The sequence below is a fragment of the Eucalyptus grandis genome, chromosome 8 (assembly GCF_016545825.1).
Source record: "Eucalyptus grandis isolate ANBG69807.140 chromosome 8, ASM1654582v1, whole genome shotgun sequence".
Classification (NCBI taxonomy): Eukaryota; Viridiplantae; Streptophyta; class Magnoliopsida; order Myrtales; family Myrtaceae; genus Eucalyptus; species Eucalyptus grandis.
In genome coordinates this window covers 29,063,316-29,084,317 of record NC_052619.1, presented here as the reverse complement: position 1 = coordinate 29,084,317, position 21,002 = coordinate 29,063,316, and the positions used below count along the sequence as shown (strand labels likewise).

Below are 21,002 nucleotides of genomic sequence, written 5' to 3'. Positions count from 1 at the left end.
TGTTCATGAGAGTGATCGCCAACCTTCCTGGCAATAACTAAGATTGAATAAGAAGCTTCTCACGAGCAGCAGTTATGCATATCGATAGGTGAACTCAGATATGACTGACTCCCAAGGACCAAATAATGAATCCTTCAAATGCATCATTATTAGATCTAAAATAATAGTTGATGAAGCAAAAGCAGGCATGAATTACCATAAAACAGTTAAAAGCAGACACTGAGTTTCTTATTACAATCTTTGAACTGCACTTATGTGAACTGATCTGCAAAGACATAGCTTGTTACTGCTGGACCACCTTAGGATTTCAAGTTTTTAGTAATATGTATGGATTGCCATTCGGAAGCACTATATAGTAGTCCAACCCCAATGGAATGATATTGGCCAAAAAAGGAGCAAGAAACTAAGGAGGATCCATCAATCCCAGAAGATGTCATCCAAACAGCCTTAAGATATTCAAGTGAAGAGGAAAAATAGAAAGTAGGAAGTACCTATTATGTTCCAGAAGCTCCACCGTCTAGAATTGTGACCTCAATCAGCAGGAAAACCTGCTATCACAAGGAACTGTCCTGCTTGTTTGATTAGTTCGACCTGATAATCCTCCAGTAGAAGTCTGAACCAAAGGTCTATTTCCATGTCGAGCAATCAATCCAGTATACAAATTTCGAATAAATCCTGACAAGAAACTCGACAAAGGCGATGCTTGATGAAGCAATGTTCATTTGCCAGCAATAACCCCGCCAGGAAATCGAAAGTGGACTGTCAGATTGCCTCTTTGATGAAGCAACGTTCAGCTTCACCAAACACTTTCTCAAAACATTTTCCCAGCAAAAAACCCACAAGGAACGACACTCGAAATGATTCACAGTAACAAAATTCGTGCATATCATCAAAAATTCGATTCATTTGCCACTGCTCAACTAAAATGTCATTCCAAATTACAACATCACCTCGACCGGAAAGAATAAAAGGTGAAATGTGAAAAAGGGGGACCTAATTTCATTCCAACACCACGGTAGCGCCCAATTCCTTGAGCTTCTCCACGATCGGCGCCGCCTCCTCCTTCGTAACCCCTTCTTCAAAACCGCCGGCGCCTTCTCCACCAAGTCCTTGGCCTCCTTCAGCCCCAAATCCGTGAACCCCCTCACCTCCTTGATGATCTTTATCTTCGCCGCCGCCTCGAACTTCTCCAACTTGATGTCGAACACCGTCTTCTCCGCCGCCGCCGCCGCCGCGGCGCCCGCGCCCGCCCCCTTCGCGTCCGCCCCGGCCCCCGCCGACCCGACTCCGGTGATCGCGGGGCCGTACCGGTGGAGGCCCATCTTGAGGCGGAAGAGGATGGAGTAGTCGTATCTCTCGAGCTTGTTGAGGCTGAGGAGCTCGTCGGCGATGCGCTCGAGCTTCTGGGTCCGGGGCTCGGCTGCGGCGGCGGCGGCGGCGGCCGTCGGGTTGCAGAAGGAGCGGCGGTGGGCGGGGCTCCGGGAGGCGGCGAAGAGCTCGAGGAGCGATCTGGGGTGGATCATCTCGCGGGCATCTTCCTGGGTCGATTTGTCGAGAGGTTTTTCTTGGAGAATTTCAACGTCGGGATCGGATTGCAGAGATGTGATTCGACGGGGGTTTAGGGTTCTTGATTCGATCGGAACGGAATTGTTCGTCAACTCAAGAGGGAGTGTGCTACATACGCCCGACCGGACAAAAGTTTTTCTCTTCTGCTGTGGATGGATTTAGTTGGACTTTTTTTTTTTGGTCGAAATAGATAGCACGTTTTATTCTTACTTAAAAGGAGTTTTACAAGACGAATAAGGACTAAAGTCCGAACATAATATATTCCATAAAAGCAAAGGAGGAGTATTCCACCAATTAAGAGGAAGCTTATTTGCTCGGTGGGTTCGTGCTATCCAATCTGCAGCGTAGTTCTCTTCTCGGGTGCAACAACTTACCTTAATATTATCGCAATGGTCCAATTCGTGTCTGCACCGTAGAACAGTTTCTTTTAGATTCCATTGAATTTTGGCCCGGCCCAAAACCTGTTCAACGGCAAAGAACAGTCATTTTCGCAGATCCATCGAAGTGGTTGACTCCAGAAACCTCCCACGTGCCTCATCTGAAGTTCCTTAATATAAAAGAGTCCATGTAAAATCGCTTCGACTTCAGCCTCTTGCGATGAAGAAACCTAGAAGTACAGGCGAAGCCTTCTAGCACCTGCCCTGACGAATCACGCACGATACCAGCAACAGAGCAAAGAAACTCACCCGGAGTCCTAGAAGCATCAACGTTCAACTTCAGATCTTGTTGATCCGGTGGTTTCCATCTACCAGGTATGTTTCGATTAGGGTTTAATCGTTTATGGGTCTTTTGTCCTCGAGTGAAATTGAAGTGCTGATCTTGTACAATACTCAGGAGATTTGCAAAGTTCGGGGCTTTTGCTGGAAAAGTCCATCCATTTCTTGCCTTCCATATGTGCCAGAGAACCAGGCCAGTGTATTCTCGTTCAAGTATGTTCGTGTTCGCTCGGAAAGCTTCCATAATCCACTGGTCTGTCCTTCTGATTGTGCTTGTGGGACTGAGGCCTCTAAATGTTGGATCTTCCCATATGCCTTTTGTCCATTTACATAATAAGAACAGATGCTCTGTTATTTCTACCTTTTTGTGACAGACTTGGTATAACGAGTCATGAACGATTTTTCACTTATATAGGTTTTCTCTCGTGGGAAGGGCGTTTTGACAGAGAGCCCAAAGGAAAGTTTTGATTTTTTGTGGCACAGCGAGGCTCCAAATCTTGGTTCATAAGGTACGTGGTGGTTGGAACGAACAGGAGGCCCTATTGTGGTTTTGGCTTGTAGTTTTTGAATATGCTCTATTGTAGCCACTCTTTACATAATATTTCCCTGTATTATTACTTGTCCAGACTAGGTAATCTGATTGCGGTTGTGGGCTCAATGGGATAACCAAAATTTCATTTACGATACTTTCATTATAGAATTGTTGAATCTTCTGTATATTCCATTCTCGGGACTCTGCATGTATTAGCTCAGATACCATCAGAGGTTCTGTTGGGTTAATTTGTCCTCCAATTACCCCTTGCATTAACCATTTAGCTTCTCGAATGCGAATAGATTGACCATCCCCAACTGACCATTTGATGTTTTCTTTGATTGTATCTCGGCCAATTAACAAACTCCGCCATCCCCATGAGGGGCGTTCGCCCATGCATGTTGTCCAGAGATCCCCTTTTGGAAAGTAGACTCCTTTCAACACTCTACTCCACAGGGCATAGGGAGAATTTGATAGCCTCCAGACTTGCTTACCCAGCATGGCACAATTAAAGGTAATCAAATCTTTGGAACCCATTCCTCCTTCGTCCTTTCGGGTTTTCATCACATCCCAATTTTTCCAATGAATGCCCCTCTTATGATCACCTTTTTGCCACTAGAATGATGCAATTCGTTGTTCTATTGCTCTGCAGATAGAGACTGGCAGCTTGAATATGGACATAGCATGCATAGGTATGGACCGAACAACACTTTTGATCAACACCTCCTTCCCGGCCTTAGTAAGTAGTTTCTCTTTCCACCCTTCTAGCTTTGTATTGACCCTAGCTAATATCCATGCAAACAGTTCTTTCTTAGATTGACCCCATTCTGTGGGGATGCCCAAATACTTCTTTGTTTTTTCAAACACAGGAACTCTTAATTCTGTGGTCATATTTCTCTTCAAAGGTAAGGGACAATTTGCACTAAAAATACACCCCTGATTTGTTTAAGTTGATTGCTTGTCCCGAAGCATAGCAGTACTGTTTAAGTATCAGTGCCAGATTTTGACATTCCATCATAGTACCGTCCAGAAAAAAAGATAACATCATCCGCAAACAACAGATGTGAGAGTTTAGGACAAAACCTGTTTATCTGTATGCCTTTGATGCTGCCATCTGTGATAGCTTTGTTCATCAGCCAAGTTAGAACATTTGAAATCAAGATAAATAAATAAGGTGACAGGGGATCGCCTTGTTTGATTCCTCGTGAATGGTGGAAGAAAGGGGTAGGTTCTCCATTTATCTTCACACTGAAAGATACTGTAGACACACACTACATTATGAGTGTTACCCACTTTTCACAAAACCCCATGTGCAACATGCAATCTCGCAAAAAATCCTATTCGATTCTGTCGTATGCTTTCTGCATATTTAATTTAAGTATGGCCTGATGTTTTTTCCTCTTTTTTGTGATGCACAGCTGGTGCAATACTTCCTACACAATGAAAATATTGTCTTATATCTGTCTACCTTGAACAAATGCACATTGCTCCGGTTCAATAATAGATGGCAACCACTTCTTTAGTTTGTTTGCTAGAAGTTTTGAAATTACTTTATAACTGAAATTGCATAAACTGATAGGTCTGTATTGGCTAATATTCTCAGGGTTTTTCACTTTAGGGATTAAGGAAAGATGTGTTTGGTTGAGGAGGGGATCAAGAATACTTGTCTGGAAAAAATTCTAAGCTAACTGTAACAGGTCAGTTTTCACAGTATCCCATGATTGTTGATAAAAAATGCCACTGAAGCCATCTGGGCTAGGTGCTTTGAGTGCTCCCATCTGAAAAACAACATCCTTAATTTCCTCCATCAAAGGTACAGCCACCGGATCTTCATTAATGTGTTGTGTTATAGGTGATGGACATTGGATGAGGACAGGTTGGTATTGCCTTGGGCCCTCTAATTTATATAGCTCTCTGTAAAAGGACATAATATGGTTGCAGATCATTATAGGATCTCTACACCAGTTGTTATCTTCTAATTGCAACATAGTAATTCTATTTCTCTACCTCCTCTGTATAGTTGATGCATGAAAAAATTTGGTATTCTTATCACCCCATTGCAACCACTTAATGCATGACCTCATACCCCAGAATTGTTCCTCCTGCCTTCGTAGTTTCTCTATTTGATAGATAATGCTCTATTTTTGCTTTCTGCTGGTGTGTTGGTCAGGCTGATTAGTAAGCTCTGTTAGGGCCATATTTAGCTCTTTTATTTGCAACCTTGCATTGGCAAACTTCTCTTTGCTCCATTGTGCCAGCACTTTTGATGTCTCCTATAATTTTTCTAAAAGAGTGCGTGGCTGGATAGATTTAGTTTTCCATGTTTGTTGGATAACTTCATAATACTCCTCATGCTTTGTCCAGAAAACCTCCAGCTTGAAAGATCTTTTTGTCTTTTTCTTCCCAGGATAGAGCCGAAGAACCAGAGGGCTGTGGTTTGAGCCAATAGCTGGAAGGGCTTGGACTTCAGCTTCAGGAAAGGTAATTCTCCACTCCAAGGTGCATAATACTCAATCTAGTCGTTTCTTAATGAGATCCTCCCCATCTCTGTTGTTTGCCCATGTATATGCACACCCATGATTGTCCATATCCATTAAAGAAAGTTCATTGATCATATTTCTGAATGCTGCTATATGATTGTTATCAGCTTATTTTTTCCCAACTTTCCCCCATACATACAAAATCTCATTAAAATCTCCCATGCAGATCCACGGCCAGGAATTATGGGGTTTAATGTTTCCCAACATTTGCCATAAGGTTAGTCTCTCTCCGAAATTGGTAGATGCATGAACAAAAGTAATTTGCATATGTTGCTTGTGACATCCCGAAATTCGAGTCTTCTGAAGAATGAATGGATGTGAATTTCGTCAATGCATTGTTGGTTGATCTCACTCGGAATTGATCACTCCCGAGATACGACCTTGAGGGGAAAGGCTAATGAGGACGAACTCGTACGACTAAAGGACTCGACACGGGAAAACGACTTGACCGTGAGATTTACGTGAGGACAATCCTGTAGATAGGCAAGCCGATTCTAAGGACAACTAAAAGTCGATTCGCGGACAGAACATAATGGAACGACGGGTGATTCCGTTCTTGTTATCGAATCCACGAACGACCCTATGTCGATCCTCGCAATCGTGTACTTTGAAATAAGAATCTATCCTCCGTAATTTCATGCGCCAAGGACGTCCATGCGTCGAGATGTCTTGAACGTGGTTTGGCACGAGTCGGTCACGCGTGAATCCTCACAGCCACCCGTCAGTCTGAGTTGTAACCGAAATGACATTTGGCGAAATTGACATGGCAAGAGAACTTATGATTGGACTTCGAATTATCGGGAATGTCTGGGACGGACTTTGGATGAAGCTACTTGGGACGATCGACGAGCCGTTAAGCCGAGCAATTGGAAAAAAAGGATTTTCTGACCGAGGAAGCGAGCCCGTGAGGACATGGGCCGGGCCAAGCCGCAGGTGGGCCTTAAGCCCAAGTTGGGACAGCCACCAAATGGGCCTAAGTCAAGCAATGAGCCCATTGGGCCAAACCAACTATTCATCTTCTAAGCCCATGAGCCAAGCCTTAACCATTTCAAAGCCCAATCAATTCCCAAGCCCACTTCTATTCATAGCCAAGCCCAATTCCTAGGCCCATCCACCAATTTCAGCCCAAGGTCAGATTGGTAAATTGGTGCAAAGTGAAATGACTATTTTGCCCCTAAAAGCAAGTGGATAAGGGCAAAGGAGGAGAGAGAAATTGATGATGTCATGCATGGGGACTTGAAGTGGCCATTAAATGGCCTTAATGAGGAGTGCTCTCAGCCCTCCCATCACTCTCTCTCTCCCCCATTCGGCCTCCAAGCGGACGAGCTCCTCTCTTCCTCGTTTTCCCTCTCCTTCAGTTTCTGCTCCAGCTGACCCTTCGTCAAAGAATCGAGTCAAAAGTGGTCTTCCCGGATGAATCAGCCAACGATCCACATATCACCGTGACTGGGAGAGACAGACCGTTCCAACGAACCTGATTTCATCCCGAACGGAGCTGCCGGCCGGCCTGGGCGTCGCCGGGAAGGAACCAGTCGCCGGTCCGTCGGTCCGCCTGCAGCCTGCACTGTTTCGCGTTTTCGACCATTTTTCTCCCATTCCGGTCCTTCCTCCGCCCATCCCAACCACCCACAAGATCCCCAAGACCCCCGAGTGTCACCGGCTGCCAGCCACCCTCCTCGCCGGAGCTCCGGCCAAGCCGTTCAACTTGTTTTCTTCTCCGGCAGGGCTGTTTTTCAGAAGTTTCAGTGGGAGTCCGAGCTGTGGTTGCTGTGTTGAGCTTGGGACCACCTTTGATCATCGTGGTAGAGGTCCCGGAGCGTCGCCTCCGTCGTCGCCGCTGCGTCGGTGTTTCCGGCCCGCTTAACGGGTGAGTTTAGCTCCTAATCCTTCGATTAGTGCCTAAAGTTGCTTAGGGTTAGTTTAGTTAGATTTAATTCTAGTTTAAGTGATTTAATTAAGTTGTATTAGCCCTAAGATAGGTGGTTAGATGGATGAATTAAATTAGTCTAGCCTAATATTGCTTTATTTGCTTAATGTGGTTTTTGTGGTTAATTATGTATGCTTGGCTTTAATTAATTGATGGTTGCTTTAATTAATGCTTTTAATGATTTCTGAATTTAATTTATAGTTTATTAAATTCTGGAAATTTACTGTTCATGCGACACTATTCACGATTTACTGTTCACGAGTTGCTGTTCACGAGCATTGTTCACGTGCACTGTTCATCCAGAATGCAAAAAGTGTCTAAAATTCATATGTGTTGAGTCTATGAAGTAAATGGATGTGAAAATGCATGGACATCTGCATGAATTGAGTGATGACTGTGCAATTGTGTGGTGATTGGAAATTTGGTATTTATTCAGAAAATCCGGGTGTCGGGTTTTGACACCGAAAATGGATTTTAAGTATTATATCGAACAGTGGGGTTTGAAAAAGGAAAGTATCGTTTTCTGGTTCGAATTAACGTGTGCCCACGCACGACTACTTTCTCGATGTTTTTAATACGAAGGAAAGAGGCCAGGATTACTATTTTAATCAGGGCATTTGAGTGAAATGCAAGGTGTCCTGGGCCGATATTGAATTTTCGTGTGTTGGTTAAGAGGAAACCGTCCTGAGCTGTTGAGCTGGACGTGCCCCTATATGGGATGCCCGCGCAATGGATGCCGGTCGCAGTAGAGGCTGGGCCGAATGGACCGATGCTCCTTCGGGAATGCCGTCGACGTAGTGACGAAGCCGTGCTCCAAGGGGGGGAGACGATGCTCCTTCGGGAATGCCGTCGACGTAGTGACGAAGCCGTGCTCCATGGGGGGAGACGATGCCTGACATTAATGTCGCAGATAGCCGAACCGTGAGTAGGCTATGCCCTTGAGTGGCAGTGAATAACAATTGGAACGCATGTTGGGTGTTGATTGACTCGTTGGATTATGGGACGGAATTGTGTGGCACGGTATGGGACGTGTCATAATGATTCGATCTTATAATCAGGACCCCTGTGATTAATTGAGTGGATAAGACGTTTCAATTGTTGTATGTATGCATTGAATATATGCATGATATTGTTGAACTGTGATAATGTGCAAGAATGCATGAGAATCATGGCATCTGTGATTTCGGTCATACGTGAGTTAAGCACATTGTTTATGGCACGCGTGCATGAATCGATAACATGCAGGGTGTGGCAATGGCCAGGTGAGATCGCTTGTGATGCGACTCATATGTGATTGATGAAATGTATCATCTAATAGACATGTGCATTGCGTGTATTGTGCTGAATTATAACGTGTAGGGTATGGCATACCAGGTAAGGTTGTATGCGAATCGACTGTTGGTTGTTGCTTGTGGTGGGGTAGTTCTGGATAGATACCCTGGGTTGAGTTGGTGTACTAACCGGGGCTTAGGGGTAGAACTTGCTGAGACGTTGTCTCAGTGGTTATTGAATAACCATTTCAGGACCTGGATGAGGAGCCTAAGGAGCATGAATCTGATGAGGAGATCCCTGTTGAGGAGCTTGAAGAGGAGTACGTGGAGGAGGACCCCGAGTACGACCCGGATGAGGACCGAGATCCCGTCCCGTCTTGTCGACCTTGTTTGCATGTGAATAGACGTTAGACCAGAGTTGCGTATATATAGTATTGTAGAATACTATGAGATGCATGTAAAAAGGTGTGGTTGTAAATTTTCAGTATGAAAAATATATGGCCTGCTTTTCTATCCCATTGCTTTATAGTACTGGGAATTATAACTGCTCCGCATGTGCAAATAAAAATGAAAGGGTCGGCGACGAGTCCCGGGAACGTTGCGAAATTTTATCGACCACCGAGGGTTGTGCGCTCGCTCGAGGTTCGGGGCGTGACATTGCCTGCTGTTTGGATCAGTACAATCCACATCGATAGAGTGCTTTGAGCTGGCTTTCACCTTCAAAGATACTTCCTCATGCCACATAAGAGCTAAACCCCCCGCTATGGCTGATGGATTCACTAGAAAAACATTATGGAAATGTAACTTTTTGCAAAATTTTTCCACCATTGCTTCTTTATTCTTAGTCTCCATTAGAAAAAGTAAACTGGGCATTTCTTGAGCCGTTAAGGCTTTTAGTTCTTGGATTGTCAAGGGGTTGCTCAGCCCCTGACAATTCCAACTAACGATTTTCATGGCATCACTGATGGCTTATTAGGGCTAGTCATCAAAGCCCATTCTTGTCCTTCTGCAATCAATTTTATAGGGGTATCCAGGAGTTCAGTATCATCAATCAAGAGAGGGGTTTTCTTAGGTATACACTTCTGTTTTTTAGCCTTCTGAACCTTCATATTCTTCTTACTACATTTCCTGACTTTTGATAGAACTTGTTTATGGTTTTCAGAGCATTGCACCTGTTTGCCATAGTCTTTGGCTTCATTAGCATACACTTCATTAGCTTGGGCTATTTCTTTGCCGTGAGAGCTATCTAGTCTTCTTTTGCTGCAGGCTCCTAGTTGCATATCAGGAACTGCCTCATGAGCTATGATATCCATGCCACTAGATTGGGAAGGTGTAACAGATATTGTCTCTTCCACAATAATTTCTTCTTCAATTTTACCATAAAATGTTTCCCAATAAGGGCTGTGCTCACATGCTTCTGCCTTCAGCCAGGGCCCGTATGGTCCTATTTTGTTGTTTGCCCAAGGTGATTGCGCATAAGAAATTTCAGCACGCTTAGAAGCATAATGCCCTATTCTCCCACAAGAATAGCAATAATGTGGGAGACGCTCATACTTGAATTCCACCCAAAGCCATTTGGAACAAATATCCGAGGATTGCCCCCGATTTCAATGGAACATTCAGGTCAACTTCTATTCTTACTCTTCCTCCTTTCTGTTGATGGTTACCTGTTGTATCAAGGTGAACTTCCATAACTTGTCCAAGTCTGCTTCCCAGATCTTTAAAGACTTGCTCTACTCTCCAGCCAGGGGGAATACCTCCAATACGCACCCAGAAAGCAGCTTTAGTAAAATCATAACAGTGCTTTGGAACTTCCGACTCGCGTTGTCTTAAAACTAGCAAGTTACTAGAATAAGACCAAGGTGATGTCTTCATGACCCTCTCTTTTTCCTCCTCCGTTTGAAAGACAAAGGTAAATAGCCCGGGTTCTTTTTGTGAACGGGTTACGCTTTCAGTTTTCCATGCTTTTTCATTGTGGAGAAAAAGTCTGGGTAATTGACATTGGGTTTGGAATAGAGCTTACCAAAGAGTATACGTTTACATTCCTCCCTTTTTTTGCGAAGAGATTTCAGTGGAGACTTCAACAACATCCTCCTCAAACCAAAGGTGACCTAGGCGTTTACATAGTGTTGCCACTCGCATTTCATTTTCTTCTTTACTCTCCATGGATACCGATTTAAGACATTACTAGAATCTGTAGTTGTGACAGAGAACAAGGTGGATTACTGAAGTAGCTAACCAGGTATGTCTCCTTTTTCGATACTTAGAACTTCTGCCTTTGTGCGATTCATCGGAAAACTAAAACATGATGATGTCTTAGAAAAACAAAGAAATATCTACCGATATGCCAGCACTGAAGCATCGAGAATGCTCATCTTCCTAAAAAACAGATCCAGGCATCAACTACTCCTCCACCACAACCAGGACCAGAGACTCAAGGAAAATCAGCCAGAGACGAAAGATCCAAGCTAATCGACTAATATCCAAAGAGACCCAGAGTGATTTCGAAGGAAAAGTTGCGATATCCAACCTATACAAGACTGCAATTGCTAGATCGGCGCAACCCAACTATTCGATTGGCGGCTTGGAGCTCGACACAGCAACATCGAAGAGAGTTCTTCTTTTTTTTTTTTTTCAATAGGGTTACTAAAAGGAGAAACGCGAGAAAAGGGAAAAAAAAAAGGTTATGGAAAAGCAAGTGGATCTTAGGGTTTGGGGAAGGGAAGTGCTACCATGGTGGTAGAGAAACGCTCGCATAGACGAGAGAGAGGAGAGGGCCTGTTAAGCTCTGATTTAGTTGGACTTCAGAGATGAGTTTTAAGTGTCATACAAACGCTTGAGCTAAAACTCTTTTGGGAATATTAATTGGGTTTGGTAAAAACTTCTCTTCAAAATAAATTTTGGGTGAAGTAGCTTTTGGTAAAAAAAATATTTGCGAAAGGGCTTTGACTGTAATTTTTTTTTTTTTTTTTTATAGTTCAAAAGAAATCAAATCCCTTGCTGTCGAGTTGGCATAGGCAGCCAATGATCAAGGTAACACCCCAGGCAACCCTCGGTGAGGACTCACAAGCCTAGACGACAAGGCCTGAGGTCGCGAGGCCCTAAGCAATGGTTGCCTAGGCAGTCGCATGACCTCAGGTGGCCATCATGTGGGTCGCAACACCTTAGTGATCTCTAACTTGCCTCTCGCCAATTAGATTTGACCTCATCAGCTTTCGCTCGCCGTGCTCTCGAAGAAGATGAACAATAGCAAAAAGGGGCAAAATCAAAATACTGAAAAATTGGTGAGGGTAATATTGGAAGAAAGAAAAATCATTTAACTCTAGTTTCAGCGTTATGTAAATGCTGCTTGTCCCTACTTGCTTTAGGCTTTCAACATTCTTGATATTTGGCTAATATCTATATTGAAAAGCTTGCCATACATCTCAACATTTTCACAAGGGACTTTGGAGGTCGAAAGCTTATTGAGAAAATTGAACCAAACACCACTTGCCCTTATTTTTTGTGCTTTTCATGAGGTTCTTTCCCCATTCTCTTTTTCTTTGCCACTCCTTATTTTCTTGATTTTTTTTTTAAATTGGATTAGCCGGAAAAATTACCTTGAACATAATTAGAGAAAAGGTAATATTCTTGACGAGAAATTATATATCATTTTTAATATGAAGCAAATAGAGGAAATTTATTCTCTACTTATTTTGTAGAAATTGAATGACTTGTAAAAAAATCTCCAGTAAATGATCTCTTATATCATCTATAAAATGAATGAATAGAAAGTATTTTCATTGCTCGAAAATGTTTATAAGATTTTTTATTAATTAATTATTTTAAGCAATCATTTTTAAAAAATTATTTTCTAAATTAATTATTTTCCATCAAATAAATAAGGTCAACATGGTGCTTATAGAAGCGTGAGGTCATAAGAGATTGATTACTTACTAATCCTCGAGTCACAACGTGGACGACCAACATTGTCTGATCGAGAAGGCCGGCTTAGTTTAGTGAAAAGCGCAAAAGAGATAAAACGATGCAAATCGTAATTGTGCTTCTATTGTATTATCTATCTATGATTAAATTCCTCCAGGGAATGAAAAAAATATTTAAATATGTGAATAATACAAACGACGGCTATTATGAATATAACTTGAACATTTGGTATCATTTTTAAGGAAAAATTTCAAATAAAGATCTAAAATGTCATTATTTTCTCAAATAAAGGTATAAAGTGAATCTTGTGCCAAATAATGGCTTGAAGTGATCATGTTAATAATAAATAAAGTTTTTTTTTGGGTAAAAAAATAAGGGCTTGAAGTGGTTATGACGATTTCAAATAAGAGTTTGACCTCGCAATTGTGTCTCAGCTAAATTTTTCCAACCGATCGAGGAAATTTTTGTCAAAATACTATTTTAAAATTGTTTTTTTTTTCTTTTCACCTTGACACTAGAGAGCTTGAGTCTTGCCAAATCAGAATAGCTCGAATCTCGCCAATGCCAAGGTTGGCAAGCTCAAGCTCGCCTCAAGTCAACGAGCCATTGACCTTGCCGATTGATCAGTAAGCCTCAAGCTCGCCAATGCAATTGGGCAGAGCATGAACCTTTGTCTTGCTGGCGAGAGTCGACTGCAGGACTTCGTTGGGGACAAAGAGTAAAAAAGAAAGAAAAAAGTATAAAAAAAAAATAAAAAAATAAAATAAAAATAAATAAAATTATAAAAATTGTTCCAAAGGATGATATATCCTTAATGGGTTGATTCAACTAATAACTTTCATAAATTAAATGGATTGTAAATGAATTTAAAGACAAATCCATTTGCAACCCATGTATCATTAGATTTACAACTCGAACTCATTTACAAACCATTTATTAAAATTTAACTAACCTGACCATCTCATTAAATTAACACATTTTGATACCTCTAGAGTTTTGAAATAAGACAAAACACAAAAAGAAGAGTAAGTCTGATTTCTTTGACTATATACTCTATTTGGATTATATTTTTACAAAAAAATTTCATGGAGTTTTGGTTATCTTGGTATCTTGGTCCATTTGGGTAAATGAACAAGGTCCTCTGCAAGGATCGCTCTTTCCCCCAAAGGAACATAAGAAAAGACATTGGTGTAGCGGATTCTCTATACAACCAAGCACAGAACAAAGAACAAGACATACTATTTTTCCTTCCGCGAATCATTCTGACTCACGGGCTACGCAGCCGGCATGTTGGCACAAACAATGCTTCGTCAAACAGATCCCACATGAAGCCGCCAATCAGGCTACATAAGCATTAAGTCAAGAGGCTGAAGAAATATACCAGAACAACTCGGAAGAGGATCAAGCATAGATGAGAATAAACTATTCATGTGAAACAATGACTTGTATACCTTATAGTAATACCATATGATTTACAAGGGACTTCACATGCTTCTGCCACTACGGTAAACGAACATCACATGTCTGTGCTTTGGCAATCACCAGGGTTTGAAGCAGCATGCGCCTGTTTTTTGCCAAGTTGAAAAGGGAAGTATATACCATCTTTTTGTCTGCTTAGTTTCCACGTTTTCAGAATCTCATGCGCTGTTGGCAAAAGATTGGTTCAGAATCCTCAGTTCCATCGGGTGGCAAGTCAGGTTCATTTTCGTCAAATTCTTTTAAGCTCCCATCCAAATTGAAGCTCGAGAGAACACTGTCCAAGCTAGCGGATTCACCGTTCGCCATGTCATTTGCTAACGCATTGCTGTCAAGGTCATTTCTTCCCTCTTCACAACATGAGGTACTCCGAGACCTATGCATAATCTCTCCCTGAGTCTCATCTCCTACCATGTCGCAGCTGGTTTGGCTAGAAGAGTTAAGCATAGAAGAGGCAAGATTTGCAGAAACCTTTAGCCAATTTGTCTGTTCAGTTTCCAGTTCCTCATGACCCCCTGAAAGATATTCAGTTCTTGGTCCTGGCAGAGAAACGCCCAAATCTGAGATATCTCTTGATACGGCAGATGCAGATTCACAGAGAGAACGCAGTGATCTCAACAAGTTGGTGAAAGTGCCTTCTGTTGTTACATTGCTTTCTTGGAGAGCACTCAGAAGGTCCTGCAAACAATTTTTCCGATCCTGTCTGCATTTTCCACAAAATGGTCCATCCATTGCCTTTCACTAAGCTGAAAGGATGCATGAGTCATAGCAGCAATGATGGTGACCGCTCTTTCATACTGATGTTGAATTGCAGCTTGGAAAACCATCTCAACAAAGAATAATGGGGGAGGCACTTCACCACTTTCTAGAATTGCATCAAATGCATGCTCAAGTAGATGGCCCTATAGTAATAACAGCATAAATTATTTTCCACTGACAGTGTTCAAGAAGAGTGATTAGGAGTTGGAAATAAAAGAACTCCTGTATAGTCAGAGGACAAAAATGTGAACCTATTCAGTTATTGATAACGTAGTTTCTGCAGAGTAGAGGAAAGAAATCTGAGTGTCATAGAAGGAATCCAGAAAAGGGGTGTCTAAGTCTTAGTAACAACAACACAAACAAAAATCTACAAATTTAAGCATCCTCTTGTGCATTAGCAACTCTTCTTAGAAATTATCGCCCAAAATTTCCCAGTTCCTTGCGTATTGCAAATACGTGGAGATAAGAATTGGGCATGGTGTAGTCAACTTAAGAAATCAACAAAACGGATCCAGTCCACCTTGCACCTCAGAAAAACATTCAGCAAACCTCGTATCCTTCTCCATGAAATTGCAAAGTCAAAAGCCAGGAAAGACTCTAAATACCATTCCAAATTTTGAATTTACAAACTTAATAGGATAACTCTTATGCATCGACATCTTTCTAGAATGAATTAACAGCTTCAACTTCGTGCAGTGGGTAATACTTTTTGTATCAGTTGATTTACCAAAAAAGAAAGGGATTGAGAAGGATACCTTGCCAGCTCTAGATGCTGCCACAAGCAGTGAAGCGTGCTTGTTTTGGTCTAGGTGATACCCTGAGAGTGACATTTCCTTGTAAACATATTCAAAATATTCCCACTGAAGAGCACTAGTGGATGCCTCAAGCATTGAGCCAAATGTGTACTCGTCTGGAACCAATGTGTTGCCACCATCCTGGCACTTAGTGGAAATATATCTGGTTCCCTTAACTTCCTCAAACAATTCTTTAGCATTAGAAAACATATCATGTTTGCCAAAAACCTTTAGCATGATGTTTATGGTCCCTATATTAGGAGCACAAAGGCCTCTCATCTGATTAAAAATGGACGGGCAATCACTAATATGTCCACCTTCCATTGCAGATGTTATCATCCCAGTGAAGGCTATTTCTATCGGTTTAGCATCTGGAAGCTTCCTCAGCTTCTCAACCTGCACAGTTGGCTTCACTCAGAAAAACTGTAGCAGTAAACAGAATCTCCATTCATCGCTGTCATCTCAATGTCTACTCAATAGTTACTCAGACGATCAATTCGAAAGAAAAACAAACTTGACATACTGCTTGATGAGAGTATCAACCAATCATGAGCAAGCATGCAGTTAGACCTAAGCGCCAACTTAGCAATAACAGAAAGTTTGAAAGCTGAAGGATCAGGGTCATCAGGGGCCAATGGCCTCCAGTCTTCCAGGCATGGCAGCATGTTGCTTCCTCCATGTCAAGGGTTGGGATTTTCAGGAAAAGGAAGTGAGAAGGCAAGAAGTAGCAAGTCCTTCAGGCAATAGAAGAATTCGTGATGGATGGGAAAGACTATCAAATAACGGAAGATTTCTTCTTCAAAACTAAGTACAATCATCTACTTCTACATATTAAGGGAAATAAGAAACCATAAATTTTACAATTTGGCACGGACTGCCTCCTTCAATTTTGTACCTAGAAGAAGAAGGTCTCTCATCATAACCAACCAACTGAAAGAATTTGGGCAGTTATGGGTCAACAATCATGTTCTCCAGAGAGAATTGACCGTGAGACACCTCCCTTCACTCGAACTAGAAGATAAAGCAGAAACACAAAGATAACTACAGTCCACAAGCTTGTAGAAAATAATAAAAACAGCTTTTACTTGGATAGAAGACAAGTTCCCCTAGCTTCTTAAGCAATGTCAACACAAAAATAGCTACATATTTTCCTTAAAAACAGTTCAAATTCTCAATCAACTGATTCTACTCTTAACACTACAAACCAGACAGAATCAGCCCTGAGAATGCCCTCATCTTTCTGCCCTATCCTTTTGAAAAAATGTACATTCGAAAAGTTCCAGCTGCTGATATAGCCTCTTGCCAATCTTCTGGCGGAGGTTAGATTATAGAGATTTATACTATTGAGCCTAAATCTATCTTTTAGGCATCAAAAGGCAAAAAAAATCACCTCCAATATAGCTTCTTTCCATCTTCCACTGTTACAGAGGCAGCACGCCAATTCGTAATATACACCAGCCTTTCCGACCACTCCCCTCCATTCCATCTCTCTGACAGCTTTTACAGCTTCATCAATTTTACCCTCCTCCCAAAAGGTTCTGACAAGGACTGTAAGTAGCAAACACTTATTCTATGAGTTTATCCGGATTCTTGAATGAACAAGTCTCTAAATGAGGAACAAAGAGTGTCACCTTTGTAAGTAATAGCACTAAGGGCTTCCCCGCTTCTCTTCATTTTCCGGAACAAATCATGGACAAGGTCATACTTTCCACATTGAAGCATTACCTTTCAAGAAGCACCTCCTGTAAGACTTGAATCCACACATAATTTGAGGAGAACAAAATGAAAAGTTTGCCAAGAACAGCAATTCCCCCTGGAACTGCCATTAGCTAAGAGAATCCGCCAAAATAAAAATCAATTGCCTCCAGTAACAAAATACAAGAATAAATAGTAAGAGACTCCAACATACTAACTGCGACATTATGTTGGTTACACTTTCCTGTTCTTTTATACTTTAGGTTTCACTGGTTTGAGTGCTTTCAAGTTCCTCTCCGTCTTGTTCATGGTTGGGAGAGGTTAAGGAGTTGTCAGCCTGATGAAGTTCAAATGGTTCTTTGGTTGGTTGGAACGGTGATAATAAATGCCTTTCTTCCTCAGACAATATTTCACTCCAAACCAAGGAGGTACTAGCTCACTCTTGCCTCCTATGTGACCATTAGTCATCGGACCACCAACTGGTCCGATGGTCCTAAGTTACAAAATTTAACAACATGGGTGGAAGACAGCCAATCCACCTAGGCATGAGTCAAATATGTCCCCCCTTCATGTTTCTATTTTGACAGACACCCAAACTCCCCAGCCCAAAGCTCCTTACCACAACAGCAAGAGATATGTGCTCCTCAATCTATATATAATGCAATCAATTTTAAAACATATTACCTCCATTGCCAGTCCATATGTTGCTCCATTGGGCTTCAATCCACTCTTTCTTAACTGCTCAAACACCCAGGAAACACCCTTCCACTGGTGAGACGGAACACAGGCATTCAGCACCTGGATAAATTTGGCACCCGCCAATCAAACATAATATCAACTGCAAATTTGCATACGTCGAACGAGTGAAAAAGGTATAGTTACTTACAGCATTATACACAACTAAATCAGGTTCAAGGACTGGATCCCAGTTCTTCCGGCGCCCATTTTTTATTATCTTCGAAGGCTTCTGTCTCATTAACTCAACAATGTTCAGCAATTCTCTCACAAGACCACTTTGGCCAAGGGTTACAGCAATGCTGTGGTATGCAGCCATATCTGGATATAGATGAATATCTTCCTGCACCGCTAAAAAATTAGTCCCATGGCAAGTTTTTATATTGCAAATGCTAGAGAAGAAAAGCAGATGAAGATTACACGCATCAGATTGAAGAAATGGAGAGCTTCCTGGGGCCTCCTTGCATTTCCAAGAACTGCCAGCAGTTTTGTGTAGACAAATCTGCAAATGTCAGTCACTGTTGATAAGTATAAAACTCGATTGCTTATTCAGATATTAGCAACTTTTTCATAAAAATAACTCAAGAAAACAAAGTCTGAGATGAAGGATTTAAATCCATCAATTTACAGCGATGCCTCTTTCGGGTTTAAAACATTTAGGCATTAAACAATCTAAGGTGGATGATTAAGCAAAACAGCAGAAATTTTAATCAAACAAAGATTATTCTGCCATGTAAATTTATTGTCCTCCCACTGAAATAATCAAATCATAATGACAAATGAGAAGATATGACCTGCTCCTCCAACGTCTTCGTTCTTTATCATGATACACCCATTCAACAACCCCTATTGCCTGTTTCCAATGCCCACCATTTCCTAGCCCACGCAAAATCTTGAGCAACTGCTTTTCCATGAACTGCAATCCCGATAGCTTCATCATCCTCGAGAACTTCCAATCCTTCCATTCGATCTCCTTGGCACCTAACCTGAGCCCCACAAACAAACTCAGGAACCTCAAAATCCAATCCAAGAGCGAGAAGTGGAATGATAAACGATCGAGAAGTTACGCACATCTCCCTCACAACAGAACTATCCTTCCTTAGACTAACAATTCAAATTAACATGAAGAAAAGATTCAGACATACGAATTGCGAAAACAAACTCAAAAACCTTTTGACAAGAAAAGCAATAGTCTCATCCTCAGTCCTCGTCCTCCTCTTCATTGGGTCCCACTGGAACCTTTCACTCTCCAACCCAATCCCCTCCAACTCCATGTCATCGTCCAAAACCCACCGCAACTCCTCCCTACTCCTCTCCTCAAACATTTCACCCAGCTCCCTCAAACTCTCCTTCTTGAGCTTATTCCCGCCGGACCCTTCACTCCCGCCGGCAATCTCCCTCAACCTGACCCTCTCTATCCTCTCCCAAGGCACACCCACCATCAACCCTCCACCGCCCTCCTCGCTCCTCGCCCTCACGGCCTTGTTGAATTCTCTGTACTCTCGCCTCAAACTCCGGAAATCCTCCTCCTCGGCCTCCTCGGTCAGCGCTCGTTTCTGGGTCTCGGAAAGGGGCGGGCTCGGGGCCGAGTTGGCGAGGCGGACTTGCCTGCGGTTGTGCTTCTGGATGGCTTTCTTGCGGATGTTGTGGACGATTCTGGGTGTGGGGAAAACTCCATGGTTTAGGAGCCTGCGCTTGATTTTCTCGGTGTCGGGTTGGAACTTGGGCGACGGTGGAGGTTGAGAGAAACCTGGTGAAGCTTCCATGGCGGGAAAAGGGCACTCGCGGCCGCAAAGAATGGAGGTGGCAATGGCTACGGTGTATTTGCGCAGAAGAGAAAGTTCACATTTTTATCGACCAAATCAAAGGCTACGAGATAGAGTGAGGAAAGAAGTGAAGGAGGCCTACTACCTTAAGTACGAGGAGTCTTGTCATGTGGGAATTAGACTAAGAACATCACCCATTTTATGCCATAAAATCTGAATATTTGGAACTTTGTCTAACTTTTGTAATTGGGATTTTGGCAACGAAAATCTCAGGACATTTACTGATCGTACCTAAAGAGGAAATGTTTTCATTTTCAAGACATTGTGGGAATGATAAATTTTCATTATTTGGATATTTAATAAGTACGTTCGAAACACTCGTTAACAAAAAATTTTATGAATATTATTTTCTTTTTATAACCGTCTCAATCATAATAAATAAGTAAAAGAAAATACCTAAAAAGCTCTTGGAAGTAAAAATAGCAATAATCAGCTCCCAAGTCAATCCAATCCTATTCAAAAATCAGGAACCAAATCAAAATGATCAGTTTCTACTTTCCAAAATTGGGTATTGGACCAAAGGTGCTTGGAACCATACTGAACCCAACTAATTGGTCCAATCCGGTCCCAAGGCAATCAGGTGGAACCGGTACCAAACAATTGCCTGGGGGCAATGTTAGACATCTTTCAGGAAAAAAAAACGTCTGTTCAATGGCAAATGTCCACCACCTTGCTCGTCCATTTTGTTCGTTGTGCCTCAAGCCTCATGGAGAAAGATAGGTCTATGCGGATGGATGGGTCTGTGCATGCAAAAGCTAACATAAATCGCTACTGCAGACGAAAATGCAACACCCATGACCTTCATCTCCTCGAAAAAACCAAGAAATGCAGGCAAGAACCACCCGTTAAGCTTCGTAGAGGAACGGAGAGGGAAAAGGACCCAAGAAGACAGGACAGGAGAGCTTGCGGGGGGTAAGATGGGGGCAAAGAGGGCCGACAAGAAGAGGCTGCGAAGAGCAGATTGATTTGGCCATTGGAGGATTCGAGGAGGGGAGGCGTGCATGTGAGGAGCTGCTCAGCTGCTGAATCGCGACGCGAAAGAGAGCCGAGGTAGAGAGGAGAGGACTCATCAGAATGAGGAGGCTTGCGCGCGAGGAGCCTGAGGAGGCGTGGAGGATTCAGAGTGGTGATTGATCAGATTTACATTTGAGTCTTAAGATATAAAAATAATAATAATGGGAATGGTCCGGTCCGGGCAATCCAATTCCCCTAGACCTGACAACTAGACTAATACCTTTATG

At 42.3% G+C, this 21,002-nt stretch overlaps 2 protein-coding genes across 2 annotated transcripts; both read right to left on the bottom strand.

Annotated features, from left to right (window-relative positions):
* Positions 1-861: 861 nt before the first annotated feature.
* On the bottom strand, positions 862-1,620 carry LOC104414025 (50S ribosomal protein L7/L12). Its single transcript, XM_039301000.1, is given in 2 exon segments — positions 862-1,070; positions 1,073-1,620. Coding segments are annotated over 2 exon segments (522 nt in total). The 5' UTR covers positions 1,524-1,620; the 3' UTR covers positions 862-999.
* A 12,281-nt stretch (positions 1,621-13,901) lies between these two features.
* Positions 13,902-19,824, bottom strand: LOC104414024 (pentatricopeptide repeat-containing protein At5g67570, chloroplastic). Its single transcript, XM_010025012.3, is given in 10 exon segments — positions 13,902-14,647; positions 14,650-14,854; positions 15,467-15,901; positions 16,896-17,053; positions 17,137-17,230; positions 17,885-17,998; positions 18,087-18,278; positions 18,356-18,437; positions 18,730-18,921; positions 19,106-19,824. Coding segments are annotated over 10 exon segments (2,610 nt in total). The 5' UTR covers positions 19,702-19,824; the 3' UTR covers positions 13,902-14,105.
* Between the last annotated feature and the right edge of the window lie 1,178 nt (positions 19,825-21,002).